A 27,814-nucleotide genomic window follows, 5' to 3' on the forward strand; every position below is an offset into this window, starting at 1 on the left:
TGTATGACTATTTTATTATTTTAAGGTGCCATAAAAACTTAATCGTCAATCGACTGACTGTAGTTTACAGCCTTTTCAAACGAAGAACCCCCTAAAATTGTTCTTTGCAATTTGTTAAATCACTTGAAATTGAGTCATTTATTAATGAAGTCATTAGATTTCGAACTTGGCTCGACGAATTTCCAACAGTCACCATATTACAGCCCATATTAAATGTTTTAATAGGGATGCATCGTGTGAAATGAAAACATGGCATTTTCTCCACCATCTGAAACTAAAGATTTCCATTGTTCCCCGAAACTCCTCGAAACCCGAAACTTATCTCGAAGATACAAACTTTTTGGGGGCGACCTGAAAAACAATATCACAGAGGTATCTATATCTATCGAGTCATTTTGTTGATTCAGCAACAATAACAACAATTGGAAGCATTTATGAGCTCTGCTTTTTTTTATCATCCAACCCAAAGGCCGAAATCAGAAGTAATCCATCATCTGGGAGGCTTTACGAGGAGCCCGAGTACAACTGATAAGACACCCCGAAATACCTATCCACAACTACAGTTATACAAACGCATATATTGTTCCCGAAAAGCAGAAAGAGACGGCACCATCGCCGAAATCATAGCACCAACTCGATTACTCAATCAAAGCGATATTTACCGAAGGGAAGGACACCACCTCCCAAAAGGGGGGCTGTGGAGGAGGAGATTGGGGGCCTAATAGAGCGAGAGAGAGATTGGTAATTTTAATTTGTTTACAACAACAATCAACAGAATATAATAACTGAACAGTAGCAGAGAGCCGAAACCAGGTAACGATACCGATAAGGGGTGATTAACAATTACTCGATCAAACGTACCGACCCGCCGAGTGGGAGTGCGATTTTGGGGGGAGGTAGAGGGTTGGCTTGGTGGTTTGGCAGTCAATAAGCGCCCGAGCAGGGACCGTGATTTATACGACGGCCGGGATCGGATCGCCGATTGGGTGTCCAACCACCGGGCTCTGAGACTCCTACTCCCGATGTCGAGCTGTCGTCGCCCGCAATTGGAAATTGGAAATACGGAATCGGAATCGAGTGGAGTGGAGTGCCATCGAGCCACTGGAGCGCCCACCAACCACCACTCGCTTATCAATCGATGGCCGGTAGCCCGGCATTATCTCCCGGGCGCGGCATATCTACATACCGCTCTATTATTGTTAATATTGATATCTACCCATTAGCACAACATTATAGGTACAATCTATTATATTCTGTGAAATCAGATTTGGTACAATTTATAGCGCCCTGGGTCTCTGCGGTGACTTCTTTAGCTGGTTGCCATTAGTTCACCGCCTGCGGCCAACGCAGTCGCTTCGATCGCTCCGGAATCGAGTCGTTAACGTTTTTACGGTGATCTATAATAACACTTGAAGAACTGAAGACCCAAAATGGATATCGGCACCAAGTCTAGCAAGGCCGCCTTCTCCATCGAGAATATCTTGGAGCAAAAGACACGAACTGCAAGGAGTCCAACTATTGACAACCCCCATCGATCTCAGTCGCGTCGAGGCTCCTCTCAAAGTCCTGCGACAGGAGCAGCGGGAATACCTTCTCCACCTTCTCTGGCTATTCCAAAGGCGTCGCTGGCAACCAGTTCATCTTCCGCCACGTCCTCCTCCAATATCTACGATCTGTCTCGCGAGGCAGCCGCCGCCCAGTATGCCCTCAAGAATATGGACTCCAGTGGGGTGCTGGCACCCACCTCTCTCCGATTCAACCCCATCTATCCGGATCCCGCCTCGCTGTTCTACCAGCAGGTGCTCAACCTGCAGAAGAATCCCTCGCTCTTCATGCCCCACTTCCAGGCAGCCGCAGTGGCCGCCGCAGCCGCCGTCCAGCCAACGGCCTATTGTGATCAATACAGTCCATTCGCAATGGACTGCGAGGGTGAGTAATATCCAGATACTTAGGGATCATATTAATGTATAAATTAGTTGGACAGGAAATATACACATGAACTATTTTGGTTTAATATGTTAATATATTATTTTGTTATATGCTGAAACCTATACCTTATTGATAAAGGGGGAAAATGTTTCATATGTTTTATAAAATTATGCAGATCATTAACCAATGGCATCATTTAGAAAATTAGACAATATCACATTGATATGTATTAACTTTTATCTTTGTATGATTAATTTTGAGGAAGACTTATGGACACGAGTGAAAGACTAAGAACGTAGAAATTATATCTGTTTTTGTTTTGTTTGAATTAGTTGAATTGAAAACATACAAATGATCTATTTTCATTAAATATATTTATTAATTTGTTATATTTTGGAACCTATAAGACATCATTACCATTTCATCATATAACCTATTATTAAAAGACCGGAAATGAGTCACAAGCAGCCTGGTATTATGAATGAATGAGCGCTACAATTATCAATTAAAGACTAAATGCTGATAAACGCTAAATATTCATATCTATAAAAATGATATGTTAATTCTTTAAATTTAGTTAATTCTTTTCCCACAGTTTCAAGCAAGGATTAAGAAATTACCTTTTTCAATATTCCAAGTTCAAGTCATTGAACCTCACCATGCTGAAACCTTAATCTCATCAAACTGACACATGGAAATTGATCGACCATGGGAATGGTCCTACACAAAATCCTCATTTAAATACAGTCTTAACTAGCCTAAGTCCAAAGTGTCCGAACCATCCAAATATTACAATGGGGCTCCCACACAAAATGGGCCATAAACATGATTAATGTGTGTGTGCAGTTGGGTGTTTGTCAAAGTCAAGTGTTGGCGCCAATGCCACTTGAAATCTCACAATCCCCACCTCGAAAATGCATTCCCGGTTGGTTCTCCGTGCAATGTAACGGCAGATTAGCCCCCGAAAATTGGGCAGAGGAATACGTAGTGCTGATAAGGTCACAGCCCCAATTCCATCCCTTCCTTCATATACCACATTCGAATCGGAAAACCCACGAAATATTTTTGGTGGTCTTATCAAAATGACAAATATTGGAAATTGAGGTGAGTGAAAGCAATGGAAATCCAAATGACTGTTGGACTCTATTTAAAGGGGATTATTGTTATGCCCAGAAAATCGAAGTGCTTGAAGTCATTTATGCAAATAAGCCTAACTGTGGGAAATGCTAGAACATTTGTAAGACTATTTAATAAGTCTCGAGCTTTTTTACATTACGAATATGTCCTCAAAAACAACGAAAGAAATTTCTGTGAAGAGGGTCATAGTAATCACTTACTATATAATTACAACCAAAAATCGTCTTCAGTGTTCCAAAATACATATTATTATCAAGTACACGATTTAAAACGAATCAAAAATTAAAAAAACAAATTATTCGTATAACTAGATTACCTATCCATTCTCATTCTTATCATTCCGTTGCAATATCATTTTGGAAAAATTCAAATTTTTTATTGCGCCCATAAACTCGTAGAGCATTGATTAGTTTAGTATGCCTATTCAGATAGGTGTATCAGGTGGTATAGCCCACTCCATTTCTATTGCTATCCCGATTTCCGATTTGTTTTGGCTTATCTAAACGAAAAATGCTATTAGAGGCGATTAATAGGCGCTGTCCATCATCTTATAGCGACAATTGCCATTTGATTACGATAAGCTCGTCCGTTCTCGACACTCGTCCGCCCTCCCTGAAAAGGGGTAAATTGGGGGGAGGGAAGTGGGCCACAAGTACCTGATATGGTTCCACTCTTTCTTTCGGACACGCACATTTTAAAATAATAACAAATACAATTTTCAGCGATTAAACACCTTCTGGAAGAACAGAATGGGGGTCTACCCAGGGGGAGAACGGTCTTATCACTGGGTACGCCACTTAATAAAAATAACCGTTAATAAGTCTATTTGTAACAATTTAAATTATGGTATTTGCAATCGGGTGTTATTTATTTAACGGCATTTGGCAATTTCCAAAAAGTTCTTGGAATCTGAACCGTGAGGTAACTTGGTCCCGAAATATCAGATTAGTTCACCGGTGGTGGAATGGGCGTAATTCAAATACGCGACAAGTGCGAATTTCCGTTACGTCAAACGCAAAGCTCCCCTCTTCTTATCATTTTATATATACCATACATATAGTACCACAATCGGATTGCTTGTCGGGTGGCAATTGAATTCGCTCTATTGCCCTAGAATCTCGGCTCTCAGTCGATGTCGATCCATTTCGCAATGGCCACCAAGTCTTCAACCACTTAAAAGTGGGCGTTGACATATCCCCCGATACGGATACTGTTTTGCTGATATATTCCCGAGCACTCATACACTTGTACGACTCGGAATTGTTGTGTCCGATTACTTTGATAAGAGTTGGTGGGCGGAGATAGGGGAATCGGGCCACAGGAGCCACCAATCAAAATCCAACGATTGCACTACTTTATACCGGGCAGATACTTAAAAATTGTTGTACAAAGAAATCAATTGTTCCCTAGTTTTCCATGGTATCTTTTAGTTATCATTGCTGGGGATATGGATTGACATATACATTTGATAAATTAAATGTATCAATTATATACTATATCATAATAAATGAGCATTAAAGAACTTGCTAACATTTTGTAATAAGCTTTGTTTATCAAATTATAAATATAACTAAACAAAATAATTTTTTAATATTGAATAGAATCCATTTAAAAAGGTTTTGTAAATATTTTTTAGTGACCAATAAACAAATGTAACTGCTTTCAATAATCCGAAGTTATCGAATTAAGTTTATATAGTTTTAAATGAAATTGAATTAAGTTTGAATATACTTCTAATCTCATACCTATATCTATCCTTTCTAGGATTTCCAAATCCAGCCACCGCTGCCGCCGCCCTCTACTGTAACGCCTATCCGGCGGCCAGTTTCTACATGTCCAACTTCGGAGTGAAGCGAAAAGGTGGCCAGATCCGGTTCACATCCCAGCAGACCAAAAATCTCGAAGGTCGATTCGCCAGCTCCAAGTACCTGTCGCCCGAGGAACGGCGTCATTTGGCGCTCCAACTGAAACTGACCGACCGGCAGGTGAAGACCTGGTTTCAGAACCGCCGGGCCAAGTGGCGACGGGCCAATCTCAGCAAGCGCAGTGCATCCGCCCAAGGAGCAGCGGCCACGACAGGATCCGCCTCCCCCACCTCAAATGGCGGCGTTCCCGTCCTAAACCTGGGCAGCGGTAGCAGAAGTGGCCAGCAGAGCGACGAGGAGGATCGCATGTATCTATCCGAGGACGATGAGGACGACGACGAAGAGGAGGAGACGGAGGATGCCCCCAAGTGAAGCTCGAAGATTTCCCACTTACTCATAAGATAGTTCAGCTTGTAGTTAGGTTAAATAAATGTATTTCAATAGAGTCGTGGGTAGTACTTGATGAAAGGTCCTAGTGGAACTGGTAGCTGTCCAAACAGGCGCAGTTGGGCAAAGTGCAACGCGGCGCCAGGTTGGAGAGATGACCCATGGTCACCGGGAAGGAGAGTGGCACGAACCATTTGGGGTAGGCACAAATGGCGGCCGCCGCTGCCGAGGCGCTACTTCCGAAGACCGGCGGCTTTAGCTCCACCATCGATTTGCTCTGGTACTGAAAGATAAGAAAGCTGCGCTCTAATAAGATGTTTCAACAGTCTTTACATATCTCTCTCAAATTATAAAAAAACAATTTTTTAAATTTATTCTTTAAATTTAAAAGTAAATATTTTCTGTTGTAAAGGGCAAAATCAAACAAATTTTGAGATAAAAGTATTCAAAGAAGGATATTTTACATTTTTGTTACAAGGTACCAAACATGTACTGAAACAAATCTTATATTTGTTATCATCTTGAAAAACAAGCGCATTATTTCATAAAAGTAATATTTGTATTATTGTTTATAGAATATTTTTGTATTACCGTGTTTATACGATAACCAGTACAAAAAACACACTGCATGCATAAACAATATTTCATGTAAAATGAAATATACAAAAATACAAATATTACTTTTATGAAATAATGCGCTTGTTTTTCAAGAAAATAACACCCAAAAGTTAACTAAGAATTCATGAACTCATGCATGAAAAGGTGAGGGTCTCAACAAAGCTCTATACAAATTTATTTGTTATTTTAGGAGTTCGGGATATTTTGATTCCCAGTTTTACAGAATTCATAAAATTCGAAGCATTAACAAAGTACATATTTATTAATACTCCTATGATAAAAACTGGTACTTTGTTCTCTCTAATTTCAAAATAAATATCCTGGTGGGATCTTTTACCTGATCTGTTATTACAGGCCTGAAGGCGCTGCTCCTCGAAGACGTGATTTGCGGCACACTGGGCAAGATTCCTGGCTCTTGGCTAGGCAACTGGCTGATGTTGGTGCCATCCACTGGAGTGACTTTGCCCGTGGGCGAGACATTCTCGATGGCCCGGATGAGGTCGAGATCGCATCGCTTGAGGACCAGTTCCAGGACAGATCGCTTTCGGTGGGGAAACAGCTGGGCCAGCATATCGATAGCCGTTTGGGAGACGTTATCCCGTCGTGGAGCACTGAGATCCTGGGCCACCGCCGGTGGATCACTGAACTCCTCTTCCTGTGGCTGCGACTGCGACTGCTGCTTCTGCTCCTCCGAAAGTGGCTTCTCCGCCGGGTCATCTTCCCTCTTGGGGAGCGGAGAACTGGGCTGGGTCACGGTCAGACCGAAAATGTTGCCCGGTGGCAGGGAATCGATGGAGCGACCCGTTTTGTTGGCCACCAGCCGCATGGCAATCGCATCCTCCACGGCCTGCTGGCGCTTCAGGGCAACCTGGAAGACCACAAATGGAAATTAATATGCGACAAGTGAACATCTCCGTCTGCTGCTGTTTGACTTTTACGCAAACAAAGACCCCAGCAATTCCTTGGGGTATCGCCCACAATCGCATGCACATCCTAACCATGCTGATCTAATGAAATGCGAGACGGAGAAACACTTGTGCAAACAGTTTTGGTAAGCGGATATTTTGGTCGATTTGTTCCTACGCCTTGACAACTTTCCATCATCATCACCAAAGGGGCGGCAATACCGGACTGGTGGTCCTGGCTGAATCTGTTCCCCGTATTCCGTTTCATTGGCTGTTTGAGTTGGCTTTGGAGTGGGGTTACCATAGACTATTCACCCAACGGTTATTTGTGTTTCGAATTGAGCGCTTGGCCAACGCTTAATCTAAAGACAATACAAATGGCCCATCTAACTATTTTTCTTAGAAAGCTGGCAATTGAATTCAGTTACACAGATTGATTGAACAAGGGTGGGGTGGCACACATTTCAAGTCCTGGACACCCCAAGTCCAAAAAACTCTTAGACACTTAAATTAAACAATGACTGAAACTAACCCTGCCGAAAATTCCCTCGATCCAAAAATGTATTATTAGTATCTTTTAAAATATCTTTCCTTTACATTTCAGGATTTTAAATCTTACATTTTATATTTTAATAAAGTTATGAAATAAACCATCGTTGTAGAATTTCATATAACTTGAGTCACCGCTCAGTGGGTACTAAACCATTTAATTAAATTCCACCTTCAAGTTATATGAATGTAGGAATTTTTTCTTTTGTTAACTAGACTTTCCCTTTGTTAAGGGGTTTACTTTTGAAAAATCGAGGTTTGAAATTGAAAAAAATTTACTTTAGGGAATCGATGCCTCTTTTTAGATATATAGATAAATGATTAAAAACCAGCTGCCAAGAAACTTTATTTTAATTGTCATTTTTACAGTTTTCAAAACGAAGTGTCAAACAGTTTACAACTTTTCAACACTTTAAAAACCCCACCATGGCAGGTAAATAAATTAATAATTCACATAAAATACATTGCTCATTTACCAGAAGAGTTAAATAATGGAAAGCTGATTTTTAACTAATGATGCTGAAATGTTCTTTGTTTAATAACAATCAATGCTGTGTGAACTAAATAATCCTATTTTTAAAACATCAAACTTGAGAAATATAATCGTTTAATCGCTGAAAGACATTTAAATGTGTCTATCTCGTAACGGTTCTTTTCCGGAGGGTCACTTTCAATAAATGATCGATTTTAAAAAAATTTATGATTTGGCTTAATTTACCTGAGCGGCCATAATACGTTGCCTCTCGAAGATCAGGACACATTTAGCGCACTTGCAGTTTTTGTAGGTGCAGAGCTTCTTATGACCCCTGAGCTCCGAGATAATCCCATGGTTCCGACAGCGGGCACATTTGGGCACCCGATTGGCGACCTTGGGAGTTTGGTGCTCAACTATTTTGGGAGTCTTGGATGTGCCAGCCAGGCGAGAACGCTTTGCAGCCACTTCACTAACTTGTTCACTTATATTGGCCATTGAAGCGCAGCCTTAAAAATTGATTCAATTAAAACCGATAATTGCACGAAGAAATTGCTGATTTTGAGCAGAAATCTGCGACTTATTTGGGGACCAGCGAAAAGAAACTAAATTTTGGAAACACTGAATCAAAGGACTTACAATTGTTTCCAAAAGTCTCGAGAAAACTTTGTTGACTTACGCAGGCGCTTTTGCTTTAACATGGTTAGTTGGATTTCGAGGACTGTGATTGGCGGTTAGAATATGATAAGACTCCTCCCCTTAAAGTCTCGACAGGGTATGTGGGTGGAGCCAAACTTTTCAAAGGTCAAACACATTATAAGCCCATTAATAATAATCCGCAATGATTTATTAAATTAAACAAATTTTAATACATATCAAATAATATTTTTTTCAATACAATTTTGTAGAATCTTAATATTGGAAATCACTTAATTAGTCAATTTTGTGTTTTAAATATAGTCTATTTGAGTACTATAAAAAAAAATACAATCAAAAATAAATTGTGTTAATACGAATTACATTTACTGACAAAACTAGGGTGGACTTATAGAGTTAGGAGGTTAACTTGGTTTTGATAAAAATATTTTAAACAGGCAACTATACGTGGCTAATCGAGAGTTATGGTTTACATATACATATTTAGTAGATACCATACAAGAAAAAAATGAAAGTTTTTATGAAGTTCGGCAATAACTTGAAAATGTAGTGGTAAATAAAATGACTACATTAGAAACGTTTGATTTGAATACCGGGTTGCTGTTAAATAGAACATTTGATATTTGAATATTCGACACTGCTACTAGTTGCTAGTCATAGTAACATTACCTTCTAATGTTTTTTTCATATTAAAAAACCCTTTACAACACTGTAACATTTTTAACATTATTTACTTAAATAAAATTAGAGCGTATAGTTGTAGTTCTTTTTACCTTATTAATAATTTAAGACCATGAGTTAGGACGAAAATTAAAATAAAACACCAACCATTTAGGGTCATTCCACCAATTGCTGAAATTATCTGTTGCATTTTCAAAAAATTCAGCAAGTCAACTGTATAGTGAATACCCTAATTATTTGGATGAGTGGTATTTAAATGGTATTTCTTAAAACCGAAATGGTATTTATTTTTGGGCCAGCTGGTATTTTCAACTATTATCGGTGCGGTCACACTGTCTGTTAGACCATGCGTTGTTTGGATTATTGAAAATGGATTCTATTATTTTCGACACGAAAGGCGAGCAGGAATTGGGTGGCGCGCAATCAAAAAGGATTGCTTACAATAGAGAACTTCTGCTGCGGGAAGAGAAAGGTGGCGGAAGCGATGAGGACCCACAGGAAGGAGAAGTACAGTTATTTGGCCTGAAGCTAGACTTCAACGAAGTGCTCAGCGCTGTGAGTCCTCAGCCTACCGCAATCAAGAAACTAAAGCCTATCGTAGAGCCAAATCACAGTTATGACCATGATCGGGCTACGCTGCAGGAAAAAGTGGCGAAGGATCTGAAGGGCTCAAGGCTGGCGTTAAATCCAGACCTTAGCCAACGCAATGCACTTCCCACCGTGGGCAAAAGGCAGCAACCCATTCTAAATAGAGTAAGTATAGAGCAAGTATGGAAAATGAAGACCCAAATTTGCCTATGATGACATATTCGACATCGGAATTTGCATAGCTCAGGCTGCTTGAGGTGGACCCTGTGATCAGACTCTAAGTCGACAATTCCAGCTTCTTCCGTTGTAATCTTGGATGCTGTCTTGCAGAAAAGGCAGTAGGCCGTAAGGCCAGCGGAACATTACGAGCCAGGGGCAAGACTGCTGTCTGTCGTGAAATCCAAGACTGACAACTTAGGCTATGGCTTACAAAACATAAACATTAAAATGAAGCACAGAGTATTGTCGACCCAGGATCCACTTAGGTCTGAGTTGCCCATTGACGACGTCTTTAGTAATCTGAGAGCATGATAGACATCTCCAGCTTACCTATTTATGTCCTTTTCTAATCGCCCCTTCTATTTCAGGCTGAACGCGCCAAATCCAAGGGAAAAGGCTGGTTTGATTTGCCCGCAACGGAAGTCACTGAGGAAATGCGAAACGAACTTAAAATAATCCAGATGCGGTCGGTTTTGAACCCTAAACAGTTCTACAAGAAAAACGACCTCAAATATGTTCCTAAGTTTTTCCAAATTGGTACTGTGCAACCCTCAGCCTTAGACCACTATAACGAAAAGAAGTCGAAGAAGAAACAGTCTCTAGTTAATGAGTTGCTAGAAGACGAGAGCTTCCAAATGTTCAACAAGAGGAAATATAATGAGGTTATTCAACGCACGGAAAAATACGCCCATAAAAAACGAATGCAAAAAATGAAAAAACTTAAAAAGAATAAATAAATAGAAAACGTTGACACTTTGGTTTGTTCGTCAGAATATTTTAGAATATTGTTTTATAATACGACTTAGCTAACCAAGTTAAAATTGTGTGCGTTCTAGGGTTCGTAAAATGCAACAGCACCTAATATTTAGCAAAATACAACAGTACCTATCATTTTGCGAGCCCTAGAATGAAAAAAACCATGAACGCCAAGAAATGAGGCTAGCAAGACTAATAATATAATTTAAAATATTTATAAGTAACATTGTTTAAAAATGTTCAACCGCCTTGTAAATCGCCTTTTAAAATGAAAACAAATTTGATAAAAAATACATCATCTAAAAATAACATTAATGAGTTCAAGCAGCGAGAATGCTATATTTAACAATTTCTGCGGACACCCTGGATTTGAATGAGTTTCCATCATAGGTAATGGGTATTGTAAAACCAAACTAAAATATAAATATCTTGCAACAACTTTTCCCTCCAAAATTTAGTTTCGATAGGTTATTGTGCGCCTACCTGTTAACGTGAGTTATGACAAAATATCGATATTTTCTCTATAAAAAATATTTATTTTCAAAATTATCGATATTTTTGTATACTTTTCACATCCCTATTGCTGCACTCCCAGTTGGACGGTTCTTATTGGAACTTGGCTAGCACGTGTACTAAGAAAACAGATCAAGGTCGAGAAATGGTTGCCCAGAGTTCGGACAAAATGAAGGCCCTGGCCCTAAAGCTTTTCGAGATCAATGCCTTCAAGTTCGGCGACTTCAAGATGAAGGTGGGCATCAATTCGCCGGTTTACTTCGACCTGCGGGTGATCGTCAGCTATCCGGATGTGATGGTAAGTACTTGGGATTAAATCTGCAAGTTTATGATAATACCTAATAATCCCCAATTCAATCTCCCCCAGCAAACCGTTTCCGACCTTCTGGTGGAGCACATCAAGGACAAGCAGCTGACCGCCAAGCACGTGTGCGGAGTTCCCTATACGGCGCTTCCACTGGCCACCATCGTGTCCGTGCAGCAGGGAACCCCCATGTTGGTCCGGCGCAAGGAGGCCAAGGCCTACGGCACCAAGAAGCTGGTCGAGGGCATCTTCAATGCCGGCGACACCTGCCTGATTGTCGAGGACGTGGTCACCTCTGGATCCAGCATTCTGGACACGGTGAGGGATCTGCAGAGCGAGGGCATTGTGGTCACCGACGCCGTGGTGGTGGTGAACCGGGAGCAGGGCGGCGTGGACAACATCGCCAAGCACGGTGTGCGGATGCACTCGCTCTTCACGCTCTCCTTCCTGCTGAACACCCTCCACGAGGCCGGACGGATCGAAAAGTCCACCGTGGAGGCAGTGGCCAAGTACATAGCCGCCGTGCAAATCAACAGCGATGGAACCTTTGTCGGGGGCGATAAGGCCGACGTTGTCGGAGGTGAGTGCTCCAGATCCCCCAGATATACACCAGATAGATAGATAATGAGTACATGACATTCGTGGCGCACATGGCCTCGAACCAAATTCAATTAGGGGAGCTCCAGTCGCGGTATCATAAAGTTATACAATCGCCCTAAACAGCGGTAAGCCGATCTGGATTCCCCACTCGGACCGGATCAAGTTCGCGGGCAAGCGGCACGTGATTCTGATTCTGGGCAGTGCTCCACTCAATTATGCCAAGCTTATCAGGTCCCCTTCTCCAATCAAGCCTATTGCCCGACTGGCTTTATAAATAGGCATGGCTGATTTTGGGCTTTTTGAAATGTATGAGAACCGGTTCGTTCATCTGCAAATTGCGGAATTTCTTATTTTATCTTGAGTTGTCATATCTCTTTTCATAGAAGAGTTTTGAATGTTTACAGGTTAAACGTGGCGCTTTTTTTAGACCTATAAAATGAACAAACAATTTAAAAATACATTTGTTTTAATGTATTCGTATTGTGGACGACATTTTGATTAGATAAACTACATTAATATAATAAAGATAGATATATTTAATTTCAAATGCACAAAGTTAGTCCATGCTTACTATAGACCACATTGATAATTACCAATTTGATTCCAAAAAAAGATAAGGAGCGATAAGATATAGTAATATTCATATTCAAGTGTTAACCAATCGCTTTTACTTTTCTTTCAGCCAACGACTTGCAGCGCACCAAACTGACCTACGAGAGTCGCGCCAACTTGGCCAAGAGCGCGGTGGCCAAGAGGCTCTTCAACCTGATAGCCAGCAAGCAGACGAACCTCTGCCTGGCCGCCGATTTGACCAGTGCTGATGAGATCCTGGACCTGGCCAACAAGTGCGGTCCGTACATATGCCTGCTAAAGACGCACGTCGACATTGTGGAGGATTTCAGCGAGAAATTCATCACCGATCTGCAGGCCTTGGCCCAGCGACACAATTTCCTGCTGATGGAGGATCGCAAGTTCGCGGACATTGGCAACACCGTGTCGCTGCAGTACGGCAAGGGCATCTACAAGATTTCCAGCTGGGCAGACCTGGTCACGGCACACACACTACCTGGACGCAGTATTCTGCAGGGTCTGAAGGCGGGCCTTGGCGAGGCAGGAGCTGGCAAGGAGCGTGGTGTGTTCCTGCTGGCGGAGATGTCGGCCAGTGGCAACCTGATCGATGCCAAGTACAAGGAGAACAGCAACAAGATCGCCACCGAGGGCGCCGATGTGGACTTTGTTGCCGGTGTGGTGTGCCAATCCTCCGATGCCTTCGCCTTCCCCGGCCTCTTGCAGCTGACACCCGGAGTGAAGATTGACGAGAGCGTGGACCAACTGGGCCAGCAATACCAGAGCCCAGAGCACGTGATCAAGGAGCGAGGAGCCGATATCGGAGTGGTCGGCAGGGGTATCCTAAAGGCCAGCAGCCCGGAGCAGGCGGCCCAGACCTACCGCGATCGCCTGTGGGCAGCCTACCTGGATAGGGTGGCCAAATAGAAGACACAGCCAGCAATTCCTCTAATCCAACGGTCGGCAGCTTCCCATTAAGCGGGCATAGGGACTACTTCTGCCGACGCACAAACAGTGTACAACAGCGGTCGGCACGCACATGTCGGTAAGCTGCCCCGTGCAAATTACTCACGCAAATGAAAGACAAAATGTCATCATATTGCGTGCCGACCGCTGCTCTAATCAAATATTCCCCTACCCATTCCCCCGGTTTCGGTTACCCTAGTTAAGTGAAAAACTTTTAAATTCTTTTCCATGATTTTACAATGCATTTATGAATTGAAAATAGGCTATGAATCTTCCATAGAAAAGTTGGCGAACATGGTTTGCCTTAAGTTAAGAGTTACAACAAAGAGAATGGTTAACAATCGATGTGAAATGCTTCGGCGACGAGGAGATCCTTAGTAGGAGGCCAGGCACTGCAACACGTAGCTGTAGTCTCCGGAGAGGTCGTCCTGAAAACAGAGTCAAGAGGGAGCAGGATGGTGAATGAGACCCAGTTTTGCCGTTGAATGTAAGCCAACTTTATTAGTTAGTACAAGCACAAACTATGCATACGAGTTCGATGCAGAATAATTTACAATAAAAGGACATGTATACAAAATAAAATACGTAAAAAATGTTAAATAATCGTTGTCGAACAGACCGACATGGACGTTGGACGTTATTGCACAGAGGAAAAATACTAAAGGTTTTCATAGATTGGATTTATAGAACACATCGTATATAAATAATTTCATTTGTTCTCCGCTTGTGATTTTTTTTGGGGGAAATGCAACATATTCGTTCTTTTTTTGGCATTTTCTACTTTAGCAGGGGAATATAATATTGCTCATATATATCCCTGTATTCCGGCTGCATCCGTCTACCAAGCCGTAAGAGTGACCAGAACATATCCAATATCGGTCTCGGCATCCTCCTTTTATTGGTTGGGTTTTACGGGTAGAGATCAAGCGTGAAAAGAGCAGAGGTTTCAGAGCATTAAACGCATTTACTTTGTATACATGGATTATGTTTGATTAAGATCCGGAAGCGACTCTTTTCAGTAGTTTTCTTATGAAAAGCTATTTACGATTTATGTACTTGATCAGCAAATTATCAAGCCTGGAATTTTTAATTTTGAGCTCAAATTAAAGTTTTACATTTTTGAATACGGATTTTACATGAAACTTACATTAAATTGACATTTACTTAAAGCAAGCAGTTGAAGTTATTTTAAAATTGTATTTTAAACTCGAATTTTATAAAAAGCATTTGCTATTGCTGATCAAGACTATAAAGCCGGCAAGAAGCTGGTGATATTCCACTTAAGTCCAACTTTGCATGAATTTTGTATTAATTTAACCATCGCCCTTATTAATGTTATGAAGTTAGGCCTGTTATTTACATGACAAGCAGTGCAGAAACAACATTTGTATTTTATTTTTTGTCATATTTTTTATTTTGTTGCGTTTTTTAGTTAAAATTTGTTGCAAATGAGACTCGAAACAAAACAGAAACCATAAGCTACATAGCAAAGTATGTATATATGCTTAAGTGTAGTAAATATAAAGAGATACAATCATGTGCATGTGGCGTGCATAGTCATAATAATAATAATAGTCACAATTCTAATAATAATAATTAACAGGATGCGAGACTGGGGATTCTGATTCTACGACTTTAAATGCACTGCGTGGCCTCGTGTTCGTTAAAACTTGTTCCAGTTTAAAAACTATACATTGTCAACTATTCGATATCAGAATTTCGTTTGTACATTCTTTTTGCATTTAGTTTAGGGCGTGGAACAGATGAAAGAGACAAGTTATTGTTGGATTGGGGAGTCTGTTTTTAGAAGCCAACAATAGCCAATAGGGCACGCTTATAATCGCCAGATGTGTCGCCCTAAAAATATAGAATATGCCAGGTTTTAATGTTTTATGCACACAAATGAAGTAAACGGGCAGGAAGGGAAAATGGCATCCAAATTCGACAATCAAATGTGTGGAAAAAGAAAAGACAACAAGAGAAGCCAGCTGGATGGATGGTTGGTTGTTTGATTATAAAACTTTTATAGAACCACGATTAATGGGCGTTATTGCAGAGACGATCGAATGCGAGTTAGTGGTATTACAAAGGGTGCAACGTTTAAAATTCTTGCAAGCACACACAAATAGGCAACTGAAATCGGTATTTACCTTGATCCAGGACTCCAAGCTCTTGCCGTACTTGTTCTGGAATGCCTCCTTGATGTCACCCAGATCGATCTCCGAGCGGCTGACGATGATGCGGATCAGCGTCTTGTCCTTGGTGCCCATGCCGGCCATGGAGTCGTGCAGGCGCTCCGAAAAGTAGTCGATCTTGGACTTGCAACACTTGACTGGAGGGGAATTCACAAGTTAGAAGAGGTACCTAAGAGACAGTCAACAAAAAACCCACCGATAGCCAAGAAGCCCTTCTCCACGGAGCCGCTGAACTCCCTCTTGATGGCCTTCTCGATGTCGTTGCCCGACAGGTTCTCGTACTCCAGGAAGATCTGGCGCAGCTGCTGGTAGGAGCGGGTGATCAGAATGGAGTTGAAGGTGGACTCATCGGTGCCCCACTGTCCCTCGCCGGCATCGTGGAGAGCCTGGGCATCGGCGATGGCGGCTGCCTCGTCGACTCCCTGGTTCTCATCACGGTTGCCCTGCACAAGGGACACGCACAGCCGCTTGAAGTGGCCACTGGTGTCGCCCTTCAGGTCGGACTCCAGGGGCTTGCCGAAGCTCTGCTCGTAGAACTGGGCAATGGTCTTGATGCCATAGTTGGACAGGGTGCAGAGGATCTCGATGATAGCCTCCTCGTCGGTTCCCAGTCCCGAGATGGCGTCGTGCAGCTCCTGGGCGTAGAACTGGGGCAGAGGCGTCATCAGGGCCAGGATCACATCCTCGAACTTGCCGCCCAGCTCAGACTTGAGGTCCGAGATCAGGTCCTTGCCGTACGAGGTCTTGAAGGCCTCGGCGATCTCCAAACGCTGGACAATGCCACGCCTGGCCAGGATCTCGATGATGGCCTTCTCGTCGGTGCCGAAGCCCTTCATGGCCTTGCGCAGAATGGCCGCATCCTCGACGGGATCGAAGGGATCCGCCGGGTAGACGGTGGGCGTGCACTGCAAAATTAAATGCCAAAAGCAGACAATAAGCAAGTGAGTAATGAGAAAGTCTATTTCAATGCAAGGCACGTATTCCCAAAATGGGTGCCATTGTGCTTGTGGTGACTCAACATTACCCTGTGGTATTCATACTACACATATGTGATTACCCCCTACTTTTATAATTTGAGTTATGCATAATTTCCTCTTTAATTATGTCATGATAAGGTTTTTGAATTCCATATTCCAGGGATTTCTGTTTACTTTGCTATGACTGTTATCTGAGCAACTTATATGAATATGATCTCCTCTTATCACTCTCTTGTCCTATCTGTCAGTACTTGTTTTTCAGCAATTCTCGAATATAGTATACACCACTTGATGATCATTTAATAGCCCTATTACAGATAATTATTTAGCATCTGGTTGCCGCGGAGAGAAAAAATTCGGAATTTTGTGCATTGCTTGGCAAAATTAAACGCTCTCAAAAATAATTAGAACGTACTAATCTTACTAATTTTAATGATACTGGGCTAATGAAAAGGTGTAACATTCCCATTTTTCTATTGAGTTACTTTGGTTATATGGTTTGCTACATATCAGGTTTTTAAAGATTTACAGCTCATCGCAGAGCCTCATTTTCAATCCCTCAAACACAATCCATTGTAAACTCACCTTGAATGGGTAGTACTCAGCGGAACTCATTTTGATTGGGTAGTTGTGGAAAATCTGTAAATAGGAAGTGAGAAATCATAATGAATAATGGCTAAAGATTCCTAATAAACAAAAACGTGATAGAAAATTAGTCCCCAACAAGGTCAGCTACATTATAACCCCTACAGCTAATAAACTCGGCCTTTATTTTCGGGCCCTGCCTGGTGACATCATCAAAAGTCGTTAAAGCCTCCCATTACGCATACGCCCCGTAGCCAGGCTGGCGCTGGGCTAAAACACTTTTTCCCATTGATTTTTCGTAGTTTATTTACACAGATGTTTTCCTAGTTCACGTTTTCAACTGGGGCCCAAGCCAAGTTCAACGTACTGCCGGGGAAAGTGAAAGTTTCCAGTTTTCAGTGGGCAGTTTGCAGGAGAGGAACTATGGAACCGGGCGCGTCTGATAACCAAATGGCCTTTTCAGGTAGTTTCGTGATAGGCCAGACCGAACCCACACGAAATGGCCTTATAAACGGATGAGCTCATTGCGTTCTGCTTTGAAAAACATCGGGCACGGCTCGATTGTGGCCAAGAGAAAGCTTCAGGGAAATGTCTTGCCCCTTTTCGTTCTGGGCCTAACCACTCCACTTCAGTTGTCAAGTGGAACACTATCTCGGGGGATTTGCTGCAAGCCCACATAATCACAAAAATCAATAGGGCCAAATTACTAATTGATAAATTGATTGAATTTTCTGATCGCTCCTAAATTAGTCGTTACCCAAACTACATCAGAAAATATGTTTGCCTTTCTATGCTGCCGCAAAAGTAGAAAGTCAACAAAAGGCAGCTGAAAAAAAGGCATTATAAAAGACTTGACGTGGCGACGCCGCAAACAGGCCATACCAAAAAAACAGAAACAACTTTGGACGCCTCTGCAGTCAAGCTATAAACAAACAAAAATGTTTTGACCAAAGTTGAACCGGTTCTTATATGTATGGTGTATGGTATACAGCTAAGGTCGAAATGATAATGTCTGTCTTGGGTTCTCTATCTAATATCTTTTAAGATTTTGATTGTTGAAAAATACTACTACTTTACTCTATTCTAAATTTAAAAAAAAAATTTTATAGATGATTTAAAATCAAATTCTCAGTTCTACTATTTTGACCCCGCATGTGTTTGTACATGCATTTGTGCTTGGAAACACCCATTAGTTATTTTTTTTTTGTTCCAATTGAAACACTGTTAGGAATTTGTTGGGGACGAGATTATGTACCATGACGTATCTGATGATGTTGTTCTATTAATAGCCATACTGACTTGTGATACATTTGAAATTACAGAATTACTTAATGATTCACAGATTTGTGACGTCAATCGGAAGCTTTGAGCACGACTCGAATAATAGAGCTACAAATTTTAAGATTTCATGGGAAAGGTGTGTAAAGAGAGCTCTGGAACTGGAACAACTCGTGACTATGTGTGAATAACTTCATAAACAAAAGCTTTTACTAAACTTCTTTTGGAGACCCTGACTGACTGTACCTTGAATTGAAACTCAGAAAAATTCTACAATAGTACAGGGCAATTTAGTCGGTAATAAACCTTGATGACACACCTATACTAGTATAATTGCACGGCCTTAAATGCACTATATTGTATATAAGTTATGGAAGTCGGAATGTGGCCACATCCGATGAGTAATACTGAGTAAGCCCACAGAGCGCTTGTTCCCAAGATTTACTGTGGTTTGAAGCCTCTATCAGAGCAATTGAAGTTGATTGAATTACTAAATTAAGCAGGCAAGTGGGAAGAAAGCGACAATCTTATGGACGCTATTTCGAAGAATTTCGTTTCCCATCCTCAAGGAAAATAAAAGAGGAAAAGAACGAAAAGTTTACTTAGATTTAGTGGGAGATGTTCAAAAGTCACACGAGTCTGTGAGAGAAACGCCTAAAGAGAGGGGCTTTTGATGATGTCATCTCTCGGTTTTCGAATTTGTTTTTTCCCCCGACTGTTTTACTCGAATTGCCTTTAGAATTTCAAAGTAAATAGAGAAATTTCGTATCTCGCTCACTCCTATGCAAGATTCTGGAGAATTCTTCTGACGCCGCGCCCAGAGTTCTACAAAATGCCCTTGGCACCCATTGCAACAATCTTCTATTGCCTTTCACACACTTTCTTTTCACTTTTCTGGTTGCTTTTGCACTTGACTTGCGATTTCTGGCACGGCGAAAGTAAACAAAATGTTTTATCTACAAATTCCTTTAAAATTACCAACGATATTCGATTTTCAACGTACAAAGGTCTGGCGAGCGAACGGCAGGCGATGAGAAAAAATACTATATCTTTTTGCGGTCCCGTTTCCAAATTTATACTACGCGCTCTCTCGTTGGAAAATGATTGGTGGGGAAAAAGTTGAAGTGGTGGAATAGCCGGCGATTGGGATCTACAGCTGTGTTCAATGAAATAGCAGTGCTTACGACCCCACGTATAAAACATTGAGACAAAACTGAAATACAACAGTTTTAATTGTTTACTTTTAAATAATTTAACTGCTTTTTTCCTGTTGGGCACATCAATATTTTAGCAAATATGGATTATAACAAAAAAGAAAGAATAAATTATGGTGATCATTGAAAAGCAGTCTTTAAAGAAAAATATGATAAAATTCAATATGGCTCATAAATAACTTAATCCTACTAAATATCGATTTAAATTTTGTTGCATACTTATTATTTATTTGCTATTTCAGGATAACACCTACGAGGCATGGAGCCCACAACGTTTGCGGGAAGTCTGGCCCCATCCCTCCTGCACAACTTGCCAAAGCTGCGGCTTAGAAGTCGGGGATTTCTTGGCAACATAACGCTTATGTCCCCCGATAAGTTTTCAATCGGATTTAAGTTCGGGGACTGTGCAGGCCACGGCATTGCGTCAATTTGTTTTTGGCTAAACCACTCCTTGGGCAATTCGCTGGTGTGCTTAGGATCATTGTCCTGCTGAAATGTCCATATTAAGGACATTTCAGCATCAGTATACGACAGAATGAAATTTCTCAAAAAGTGCTTAAAATTTGTCCACGTGGTATATGGACGGCCCCCTAACAGACTTCGGAAAATAGTGCCTTCACTTTTATAGTCCTACAGGATGCAAAAGGATAAGCTTTTCTGAAGTTTGCTACAGTTGGTGTTTTCCGTATCGCATCGCGTTTTTCGGGCTTCGGTTCATAATTCATGCCATTGTAAAATTGGCTGGACATTTTAAGAGACACTGAATATATTGATACGTTTTGCCCTCCTTTCTCAGCTCAATAATTTTTTCCTTTCTCCCTTGAAGCAATGAGGTCCTCTACCCACTAAAGTAATTTTTTTCCACAGTTACAGTGTATTATCGTTCAATTTATAATAATGGTCTTAATTAAATCCAAAAACTGCTATTTCAGTAAAAAGCCAAAATGGTGTGCCCGTGTGCAAAAATATGAAAATAACCCAAAAACCGACCAAATCTTAAGGGGCTTGTTTTGTATCCCTATGATCCATTCTACAAGAAAAATGTACTAACGATCAACTAACCAAAAGGACTATGCTAATAAACCGATATATAGTTTCGCTTCTATCGCACTGCTAATTTAATGAACACAGCTGTAAGAGAGAGACGAGAGAGAGTTTTATTTGCTCATTTTGTTTCGATTGTCGAATGAGAGCGCGGTCGGCACGTTGGTGAAACTTTGAATTTGGCCGGCAACTTTGGGGGGTTTATGTTGAATATGGGTACTAGTGGTGTAATCTAAAAGATTTTTGTTTAGATCCCGCCTTGACTGGAAGGGTTGTCTCTCCCACGCCTTTAAAACACCTGAGAATAAAATGAGTTACGAGAGTAAATTGTGTGAATCATCACTGGAAGCTGTTGAGACATCAAACATATATGACGAAAGTACGATATGGGTTAAGATATTTGCATTACGACAGTGACGCATTGGGAAAATGATAATAAAATTGATAACGCTTTTTAATATAAACTTTGTATTTTACATTTTGTGTAATACCACGGTGCAGTAAAACGCAGTTGCAACGTAAAACTTAGCAAATCGTATTATTTAATCTTTACCCTGGTCAAAAAATTTGACCGACCAAGCGACAATATCCTAGAGCTATAGGTTGGAAAAGGTAAAGATGGTTTTTCAAGTTATTTGCCAGTATTTTGTTGAATGTTTTATATATTTATCTTAAAAGGGTGAAAGGGTATTAAAACTTCGGCTGGGCGATGTTGGCTTTCGTTCTCGTTATTAAGTTCGATTTTCGGTACAACCACTTTTGCTTACTATCGATACCAGTCCTGGATAATGTACCTAATTGTTCGATTAATATCGTGAGTAGCCACCCCATCTCTAGTTGGTTTCCCGTTTTATTGTCAGAGGCCTATCGTTAATCGATATTTGTTGGGTCTAATTTATGAATCAATTTGTTAACCCTTCTCCGCCCGGAAATTTGCAACATCAGAAGGTTTCAGCGGCACGGCATCAGATCAGCAGTTTCCCTCTGCAGTTAGTCACCGGGATGTGAGTATATACATAAACATATCGCCAGAGGCGCCTTGTTCTCGATCCGGCGTCGGCCCCTCCCTTCTTCGGTGTTTTGTGTCTTGTTATCTTGGCCACGAAACGCAACCGGAGCCCCCCCAAAAAACCTGTCCCGACTACTCACACTCGCTATGGTGTTTATCTACCCAGCAGATAAGGATAAGCGAGTAGCCAGTTAGCAGAAACCCGTAAAGAGAATGTGGAAGGCAAGCGCCGGTCACCAGATTCAGGCCACCAGTGCCGCCTCAGCGGAGGACGATGACTGGGAAACGGATCCCGACTTTGTCAACGATGTCAGCGAGCAGGAGCAGCGGTGGGGGTCAAAAACCATCGACGGCAGCGGTCGCACCGCCGGCACCATCGAGTGAGTCATTTGATTTTCTCGAAAAACTCAATATCAGGTTCATTGTTCCCTTTCTTTTAGCATGGACAAGCTGCGCGAGGAGACGGAGCAGGCCGATTTCGACAAGAAGAAGCAGCTGCTGAAGGATCAGAATGCCGGATACGGCTACGGTGGAAAGTTTGGCGTGGAGAAGGACCGTATGGACAAGTCGGCTGTGGGTCATGACTACCAGGGCAAGGTGGTCAAACACGCCTCGCAGAAGGACTACAGCGATGGATTTGGGGGCAAGTTTGGCGTGCAGGAGGACCGCAAGGACAAGTCAGCCGTGGGCTGGGACCACATCGAGAAGGTGGAAAAGCACGCATCCCAGAAGGACTACGCCACTGGCTTTGGAGGCAAGTTCGGAGTGCAGTCGGATCGCGTGGATAAATCGGCCGTTGGCTGGGATCACATTGAGAAGGTGGAAAAGCACGAGTCCCAGAAGGGTAAGTAACCTATCTAGAATTTTACATTACTCGAACGAAGCTCCATTTTTTACTAACAACGCAGTGAAAGGCACAACCATTAATCTACTCATACCTGTCACGACTTCTAATCTTCATATATATCGTGTTAAAACGTATGCCTTAATTAAAGTAGACTATTGTCGTACCCAGAATTAGAAAATAACAAGTTCTTAACTCAATTTTCTAAAGCTATTAAAGTTCAACTGCAGTTTGACTAATTACCTATATAATCTCGTCTTCCTACCTTAGATTACTCCAAGGGCTTTGGCGGCAAGTTTGGAGTACAGGAGGATCGCAAGGACAAGTCCGCCGTTGGCTGGGACCACATTGAGGCCCCGCAGAAGCATGCCAGCCAGGTGGACCACAAGGTCAAGCCCGTAATCGAAGGCGCCAAGCCTTCCAATCTGCGCGCTAAGTTTGAGAACCTGGCCAAGAACTCCGAAGAGGAGTCGCGTAAGCGGGCAGAGGAACAGAAGCGCCTGCGTGAGGCCAAGGATAAGCGGGACCGCGAGGAAGCCGCCAAGAAGACAGTGGCTGAGAATACTCCCCGCACCTCCTCGGACACGCCCCCGCCCAAGGGCAGCAGGGCGGCCATTCAGACAGGTCGAACCGGAGGCATTGGCAACGCGATCAGTGCATTTAACCAAATGCAGTCGCCAGTCTCGGAAACTCCTGCACGCAAGGAACCCATCGTCATTCCCAAGGCTCAGCCTGTTAAAGTAGAAGCGAAGGAGGAGCCAGCGCCAACTCCGGCTGTGGTTGCTCCTGCTCCAGCAGTTGCCCCCGCTCCTGAGCCAGAGGCAGCTCCAGTTGCCAAGGTTGCAGCTCCGCCACCGGATGTGGTGCCCCAGATAGAGGTGGAAACCGTGGCGACCCCTCCCAGAAGCGAGCCGAACTCGCCAGCGCATGAGCCAACGCCTCAAGCCCATGTCCAACCTGAACCACAACCTCAAGCCGAGCCTGAGCCAGTACCCGAAGAGGAGCCGCTGTACCAAAACCAGGCCGAGATTAAGGCTGCCTCACCGTTGCCGCCCACGAATGGAGCAGCTTCCGAGCCAGTCGCTACAAGTGGCGGAGCAACCGCGTCTGAGGAGGCAATCTACGCGAACTCTGACAACTTGGCCGACTACCTGGAGGACACCGGCATCCATGCCATTGCCCTGTACGATTACCAGGCGGCGGACGACGACGAGATATCCTTCGACCCAGATGACGTGATCACCCACATCGAGAAGATCGACGACGGGTGGTGGCGGGGATTGTGCAAGAACCGCTACGGGCTCTTCCCGGCCAACTATGTGCAGGTTGTGGGACAGAACTCCTAAATGCTTCCAATTGAAATTCGCGATAGAACAAAATCAAATTGTATTTACATACTAACGAAAACGATAATACTGATGTTGGATTATAAACCGATTCGCTACTAACCTAACCCATTTCGCATGTCCCCTCCCCATCCATTGTTTCCCCTCTAATTCCTCAAAATTATGTGCAACGAACGGCTAGAGATTGAAATTATTATTGTAATTTGTTATACTAGCATTTGAACCTATCGAGGTATTCCATATTTTATATATCATTTATTGCATTTTACATTCTTTGTATTTAACACGTATGTATATTTTTCAAAGAAAATATGCCAAGCTATTTATGTTTCACCCAAGCGATTTGTGGGCCAATTAACACAGTGCCCATTTCATATTTTATACGTTGGTTATAAAGTTAAATGTGTCAAGTAACGATTTTGCTCTTTTTAAATTGTATAAAGTCTACGAGAGTTTCCTGCGTCAGGTTATCTAATGTTGAAGACAGTCACAACAAAAAGTCTGCTCTTTTGATAAATAAATACATAATTAATAAAGTTAATGAACAACTAGTCAAGTGTTGTTTGTCGTAGCTTGGGGACGTTCTAGCCTTGGGAGTTTGAAATTAAAAATTAAACAAATTGAAAAGCCTGTCCTAGCATTTAGAATTTAATTTAGGTCATTTGTTCCCCAGATTGTTAATGTCACACATAAATTACATTTAAATGTTCCCAGTCCGGACATTTCTTGGGTGGAAATATGTTATTTTCCTTTAAATCATTTCCAAAGTATCCATAAATCTTTTTAAATTTATTTATTCATTCAGATAGGGGATCTACAAATTTGTACATGATAAGAAAAAATATGTCAGGTTCTTTATAACATCACAAGGGCATCTCTAATTTGGGGTAGGACTGTCAAGGCCTTTCTTCAATGGATCGTATTTCTTATCAGCCGCTTACCGAACGCATTGTAATCTGGAATTGTAGAAAAGGTTACAAGAGCCACTTACTGCCATGAATCATGTATGGTGCATACATTCATATGTATGTGGGTTCAACAAAGAAAGAACTTTGCATTGTGCTGATTAATCAGCTAAAAACCATACAGAAGTGGAAAGTTCGCCCATATTGTAAATTTGAGCGACAACCCAAAAGAAGCGGCGGCTTGATAAGATTTATCACAATTATTAGCGACGGATCGCAATCAAAAGAAGTGTCAGGCGAAATCAAAGTTGTAGCCGATAAAGTTGATTTATATATTCAATTTTGAGGGGGGTATTACGATAAAGTGTGCGTGTTAGTAACAACGTGGGGAAATTAAATTCTGATTGTCCGTTAAATGAGAATAGTCCATATAGTAATTCCCCGCACACAACCTGACTAACGGTAACGGTAACCTGTGGTTAACGATAAGAGAGAGAGAGAGAGAGAGTGAAATTGACGAGGTCGTTCGACAAACCGGTATTTTAAATGTCAGGTTTAAATCTCAGGCGGTCTTTCTGGCCACTCAAAGAATCCTCAGGCATTATCAAAAAATCCCTCTTCAAAAAATGTACTCTAGACGCTCTCTCGCGCACTCTCTCCGCTATCAGTACGCGAGAGTAGCGTATTTCGAATAAATAGGGGCTACCGCCAAAAGCTATAGTCACTACATCGCGTGGGCTCACAGTTTAAACTTCAGTTTGGCCGATAAGGTAGTGTATCGCAAGAGAGTTGCCAGATTTCGGCAAGACGAAGGAGAGAGAGTGGTCGCAGGTTGCCACATCGGCCGAAGAGAGTGTGCGTGTGTGCGTGCAAAAGAAAGCAGCTGGTGCCAGAATCTCAAATATTGCGAGGAAAATTAATAAACAAAGAGCAGCGCTCGCGGGCAGAGCATAAATTGCCTGTACGCTCGTCAATTGCCGTTAACTAAGTCAACAATTGGCAGCCAAAGACCCCGCTCCGCTTCTTCAACTGTTTTTTCGTCGTTGTTTTGTCGCTGCACTGCACTCATCACTTTTGTTTCCGCCGTCCCAACGTCACGTCACAGAATTCGTAAATTGCTCCGCGAGAAAAGTTCGGGAAAATGCATTTATAAGCAGCAATAAGTGCCGAGTGTGATATAATAAAGGCGAGGGCTCCAATTAGTTACCCCTTGGCGTCCCCACATCTGCGAGTAAGCCCCGTTAATTGCTAGGAAGTGGTTAGCTAAAGTTATCCAATAATTTACATCTCCATCAATATTTTGTGTTGTGTGTGTGTGTGATTGTGCGCGTGTATGGGTGAGTGCGCACGCAGGTGTGTGCTGTGCTAATAACAAAACGTGGTGCTCTTTCTCTTCCCCTTTCTTCTCCCTTCCCCTCTCAACCCCTCTCTCCCTTACCGGCAAAGAGCGAAGTGTATAGTTCTTAACCGTAAATAACCGTAAAAACAATTGTTTGTTGACGCGCGTTTGGCACTTTAAAATCCCCTAACAATGGGCTAGTTTCTCAAACGCAATTTGGCCTTATTGCCTGCGCACTTCCACAGAAAACAATTTTTAGAACCCAATGAATCTCTGGCAGAAAGCGTATAACTACAGTTAATGCGCTGTTTTTAAACAACAAGCGAATTAACAATCTGCTGCTGATAAGTATGGCTCTTCTATTTTCAAATTACTGTTATCTTGTTTCGGAAATATTTCGTTTTTTGCTGTCAAGTGTTTTAAATTAAATTGTTTATATGCGCTGACAGCGCGAAATGGTACGAAGTTCAGAAAATATACATATGTTATACCAAAATAAACCGAATTGTTGACAACACAAAAATGGAAAAATGACCATTCATTTGGACACTCAATTGGTAAAAGCCCTGAAATTTTGAGCTCTTTTTTGTTACCAATTATCATAATTTACGGTGTCTGATTTGGTAAAAAAATGGAAGGCTAACACGTAGCTGATTATACGCTTATCGGTTGAGTTCCGTTTTGGGGGCGTGGGTATTGCCGTACAGCTGGGTAAACAGGGCAGGCTTTCAAATATATTATAAGTGTTCCAAAGAACTAGACATTTTCCGTCGATTCGTTACAGTTTTGCCTTAAAAACATTGCAGCGTGTAATAGGCGCGATTGGGGCTCCATTAATGGCGCCTTGATTTGGCCAACTCGGTTGATATATACCAAATACCACATAATGTACACCCGATTAAATGCCACACACAAGTAGACATCGCCCGATGCTCTCGGGCTCTTTGTCTTTGTTGCTCCGCTCCGTCCGTCATCAATGAAGCGATGTGGAAAGCCTTATAGCAGATATATAGCATCAGTGGGGCAGCAGCGTTTGTCAAGGTGAGCCACTTGGCTCTTTATACAACAATACGTTTTAAAGAGCTCTTGGCTGCTCAGGCATCCCCATCCAAAATGCACTTGTAATCGCTTTTTACCCAATAAACAGTATCCGAAAATTCATAACGATACGCAGGTCAATGGTCTCGTATTTCTCTTCAGTAGTCTTGTTTTTAACGAGCCATATCCAATGATTGCCCAATGCAAATGGGTTTGTACAAAAATACATACATATCTGGAAGATTTCTGTGGTAAACTGCACAAAGGAATTTCAATTACTGGACAGTATGATTCACAGACCTCTGTTTTATTTCCTCATGAGGCACT

At 42.0% G+C, this 27,814-nt stretch overlaps 6 protein-coding genes, 1 long non-coding RNA gene and 1 other non-coding gene across 11 annotated transcripts; 5 read left to right on the forward strand and 3 right to left on the reverse strand.

Annotated features, from left to right (window-relative positions):
* Positions 1-939: 939 nt before the first annotated feature.
* On the forward strand, positions 940-5,376 carry HHEX (Hematopoietically expressed homeobox). Its single transcript, XM_017085945.4, has 2 exons — positions 940-1,929; positions 4,831-5,376. The coding sequence occupies exons 1-2, from the start codon at positions 1,431-1,433 to the stop codon at positions 5,301-5,303; spliced, it is 972 nt and encodes a 323-aa protein (XP_016941434.4). The 5' UTR covers positions 940-1,430; the 3' UTR covers positions 5,304-5,376.
* On the reverse strand, positions 5,344-8,473 carry dmrt93B (doublesex-Mab related 93B). The gene is made up of 3 exons (XM_036817005.3): positions 8,109-8,473; positions 6,274-6,804; positions 5,344-5,601 (listed from the first exon to the last, which is right to left on the reverse strand). The coding sequence occupies exons 1-3, from the start codon at positions 8,358-8,360 to the stop codon at positions 5,404-5,406; spliced, it is 981 nt and encodes a 326-aa protein (XP_036672900.3). The 5' UTR covers positions 8,361-8,473; the 3' UTR covers positions 5,344-5,403.
* Positions 8,474-9,524: 1,051 nt separating this feature from the next.
* Positions 9,525-10,756, forward strand: LOC108006140 (deoxynucleotidyltransferase terminal-interacting protein 2). Its single transcript, XM_017069595.4, has 2 exons — positions 9,525-9,953; positions 10,376-10,756. The coding sequence occupies exons 1-2, from the start codon at positions 9,570-9,572 to the stop codon at positions 10,742-10,744; spliced, it is 753 nt and encodes a 250-aa protein (XP_016925084.4). The 5' UTR covers positions 9,525-9,569; the 3' UTR covers positions 10,745-10,756.
* On the forward strand, positions 9,993-10,317 carry LOC118877615 (small nucleolar RNA U85). Its single transcript, XR_005014396.3, has one exon. It is a non-coding gene; the product is annotated as a small nucleolar RNA U85 (small nucleolar RNA).
* Positions 10,757-11,342: 586 nt separating the features above from the next.
* r-l (rudimentary-like) lies at positions 11,343-14,316 on the forward strand. Its single transcript, XM_017069594.4, has 3 exons — positions 11,343-11,574; positions 11,644-12,160; positions 12,863-14,316. The coding sequence occupies exons 1-3, from the start codon at positions 11,422-11,424 to the stop codon at positions 13,672-13,674; spliced, it is 1,482 nt and encodes a 493-aa protein (XP_016925083.4). The 5' UTR covers positions 11,343-11,421; the 3' UTR covers positions 13,675-14,316.
* AnxB9 (Annexin B9) lies at positions 13,933-19,852 on the reverse strand. 3 transcript variants are annotated; one of them, XM_017085942.4, is made up of 5 exons: positions 19,752-19,852; positions 17,471-17,524; positions 16,105-16,813; positions 15,864-16,045; positions 15,098-15,570 (listed from the first exon to the last, which is right to left on the reverse strand). In XM_017085942.4, exons 2-5 carry the CDS (start codon positions 17,498-17,500, stop codon positions 15,517-15,519), a joined length of 975 nt encoding a protein of 324 aa, XP_016941431.3. In that variant the 5' UTR covers positions 17,501-17,524; positions 19,752-19,852; the 3' UTR covers positions 15,098-15,516. The 3 variants fall into 3 exon arrangements, with proteins under 3 accessions (XP_036672534.3, XP_036672533.3, XP_016941431.3); XM_036816639.3 differs by lacking the exons at positions 15,098-15,570; positions 19,752-19,852 and adding an exon at positions 13,933-14,141; XM_036816638.3 differs by lacking the exons at positions 15,098-15,570; positions 19,752-19,852 and adding an exon at positions 14,187-14,605.
* Positions 19,853-21,852: 2,000 nt separating this feature from the next.
* Positions 21,853-24,756, forward strand: Cortactin (cortactin). Of its 2 annotated transcripts, none has more exons than XM_017085918.4 (4): positions 21,853-22,010; positions 22,185-22,395; positions 22,456-22,859; positions 23,130-24,756. In XM_017085918.4, exons 2-4 carry the CDS (start codon positions 22,229-22,231, stop codon positions 24,203-24,205), a joined length of 1,647 nt encoding a protein of 548 aa, XP_016941407.4. In that variant the 5' UTR covers positions 21,853-22,010; positions 22,185-22,228; the 3' UTR covers positions 24,206-24,756. The 2 variants fall into 2 exon arrangements, with proteins under 2 accessions (XP_016941407.4, XP_016941408.4); XM_017085919.4 differs by having other exon boundaries at positions 21,858-22,010; positions 22,182-22,395.
* Positions 24,757-24,979: 223 nt separating this feature from the next.
* Positions 24,980-27,799, reverse strand: LOC118877549 (uncharacterized). Its single transcript, XR_005014360.3, has 2 exons — positions 25,223-27,799; positions 24,980-25,161 (listed from the first exon to the last, which is right to left on the reverse strand). It is a non-coding gene; the product is annotated as an uncharacterized lncRNA (long non-coding RNA).
* Between the last annotated feature and the right edge of the window lie 15 nt (positions 27,800-27,814).

The sequence above is a fragment of the Drosophila suzukii genome, chromosome 3, assembly GCF_043229965.1.
Source record: "Drosophila suzukii chromosome 3, CBGP_Dsuzu_IsoJpt1.0, whole genome shotgun sequence".
In the NCBI taxonomy this organism is placed as follows: Eukaryota; Metazoa; Arthropoda; class Insecta; order Diptera; family Drosophilidae; genus Drosophila; species Drosophila suzukii.

Bases quoted from the DNA above. Each gene is read 5' to 3' on its own strand.
- r-l (XM_017069594.4), top strand. From the start codon at position 11,422: ATGGTTGCCCAGAGTTCGGACAAAATGAAGGCCCTGGCCCTAAAGCTT. The intron at 11,575-11,643 runs GTAAGTACTTGG...AATCTCCCCCAG, and splicing joins TCAGCTATCCGGATGTGATG to CAAACCGTTTCCGACCTTCT. The intron at 12,161-12,862 runs GTGAGTGCTCCA...CTTTTCTTTCAG, and splicing joins TAAGGCCGACGTTGTCGGAG to CCAACGACTTGCAGCGCACC.
- AnxB9 (XM_036816639.3), bottom strand. From the start codon at position 17,500: ATGAGTTCCGCTGAGTACTACCCATTCAAG. The intron at 16,814-17,470 runs GTGAGTTTACAA...TTAATTTTGCAG, and splicing joins CTGAGTACTACCCATTCAAG to TGCACGCCCACCGTCTACCC. The intron at 16,046-16,104 runs GTGGGTTTTTTG...ATTCCCCTCCAG, and splicing joins GAAGGGCTTCTTGGCTATCG to TCAAGTGTTGCAAGTCCAAG.
- HHEX (XM_017085945.4), top strand. From the start codon at position 1,431: ATGGATATCGGCACCAAGTCTAGCAAGGCCGCCTTCTCCATCGAGAAT. The intron at 1,930-4,830 runs GTGAGTAATATC...TATCCTTTCTAG, and splicing joins ATTCGCAATGGACTGCGAGG to GATTTCCAAATCCAGCCACC.
- LOC108006140 (XM_017069595.4), top strand. From the start codon at position 9,570: ATGGATTCTATTATTTTCGACACGAAAGGCGAGCAGGAATTGGGTGGC. The intron at 9,954-10,375 runs GTAAGTATAGAG...CTTCTATTTCAG, and splicing joins AGCAACCCATTCTAAATAGA to GCTGAACGCGCCAAATCCAA.
- Cortactin (XM_017085918.4), top strand. From the start codon at position 22,229: ATGTGGAAGGCAAGCGCCGGTCACCAGATTCAGGCCACCAGTGCCGCC. The intron at 22,396-22,455 runs GTGAGTCATTTG...CCTTTCTTTTAG, and splicing joins CGCACCGCCGGCACCATCGA to CATGGACAAGCTGCGCGAGG. The intron at 22,860-23,129 runs GTAAGTAACCTA...TTCCTACCTTAG, and splicing joins AAAGCACGAGTCCCAGAAGG to ATTACTCCAAGGGCTTTGGC.
- dmrt93B (XM_036817005.3), bottom strand. From the start codon at position 8,360: ATGGCCAATATAAGTGAACAAGTTAGTGAAGTGGCTGCAAAGCGTTCT. The intron at 6,805-8,108 runs GTAAATTAAGCC...GTGGTCTTCCAG, and splicing joins AACGTATTATGGCCGCTCAG to GTTGCCCTGAAGCGCCAGCA. The intron at 5,602-6,273 runs GTAAAAGATCCC...CTTATCTTTCAG, and splicing joins GGCCTGTAATAACAGATCAG to TACCAGAGCAAATCGATGGT.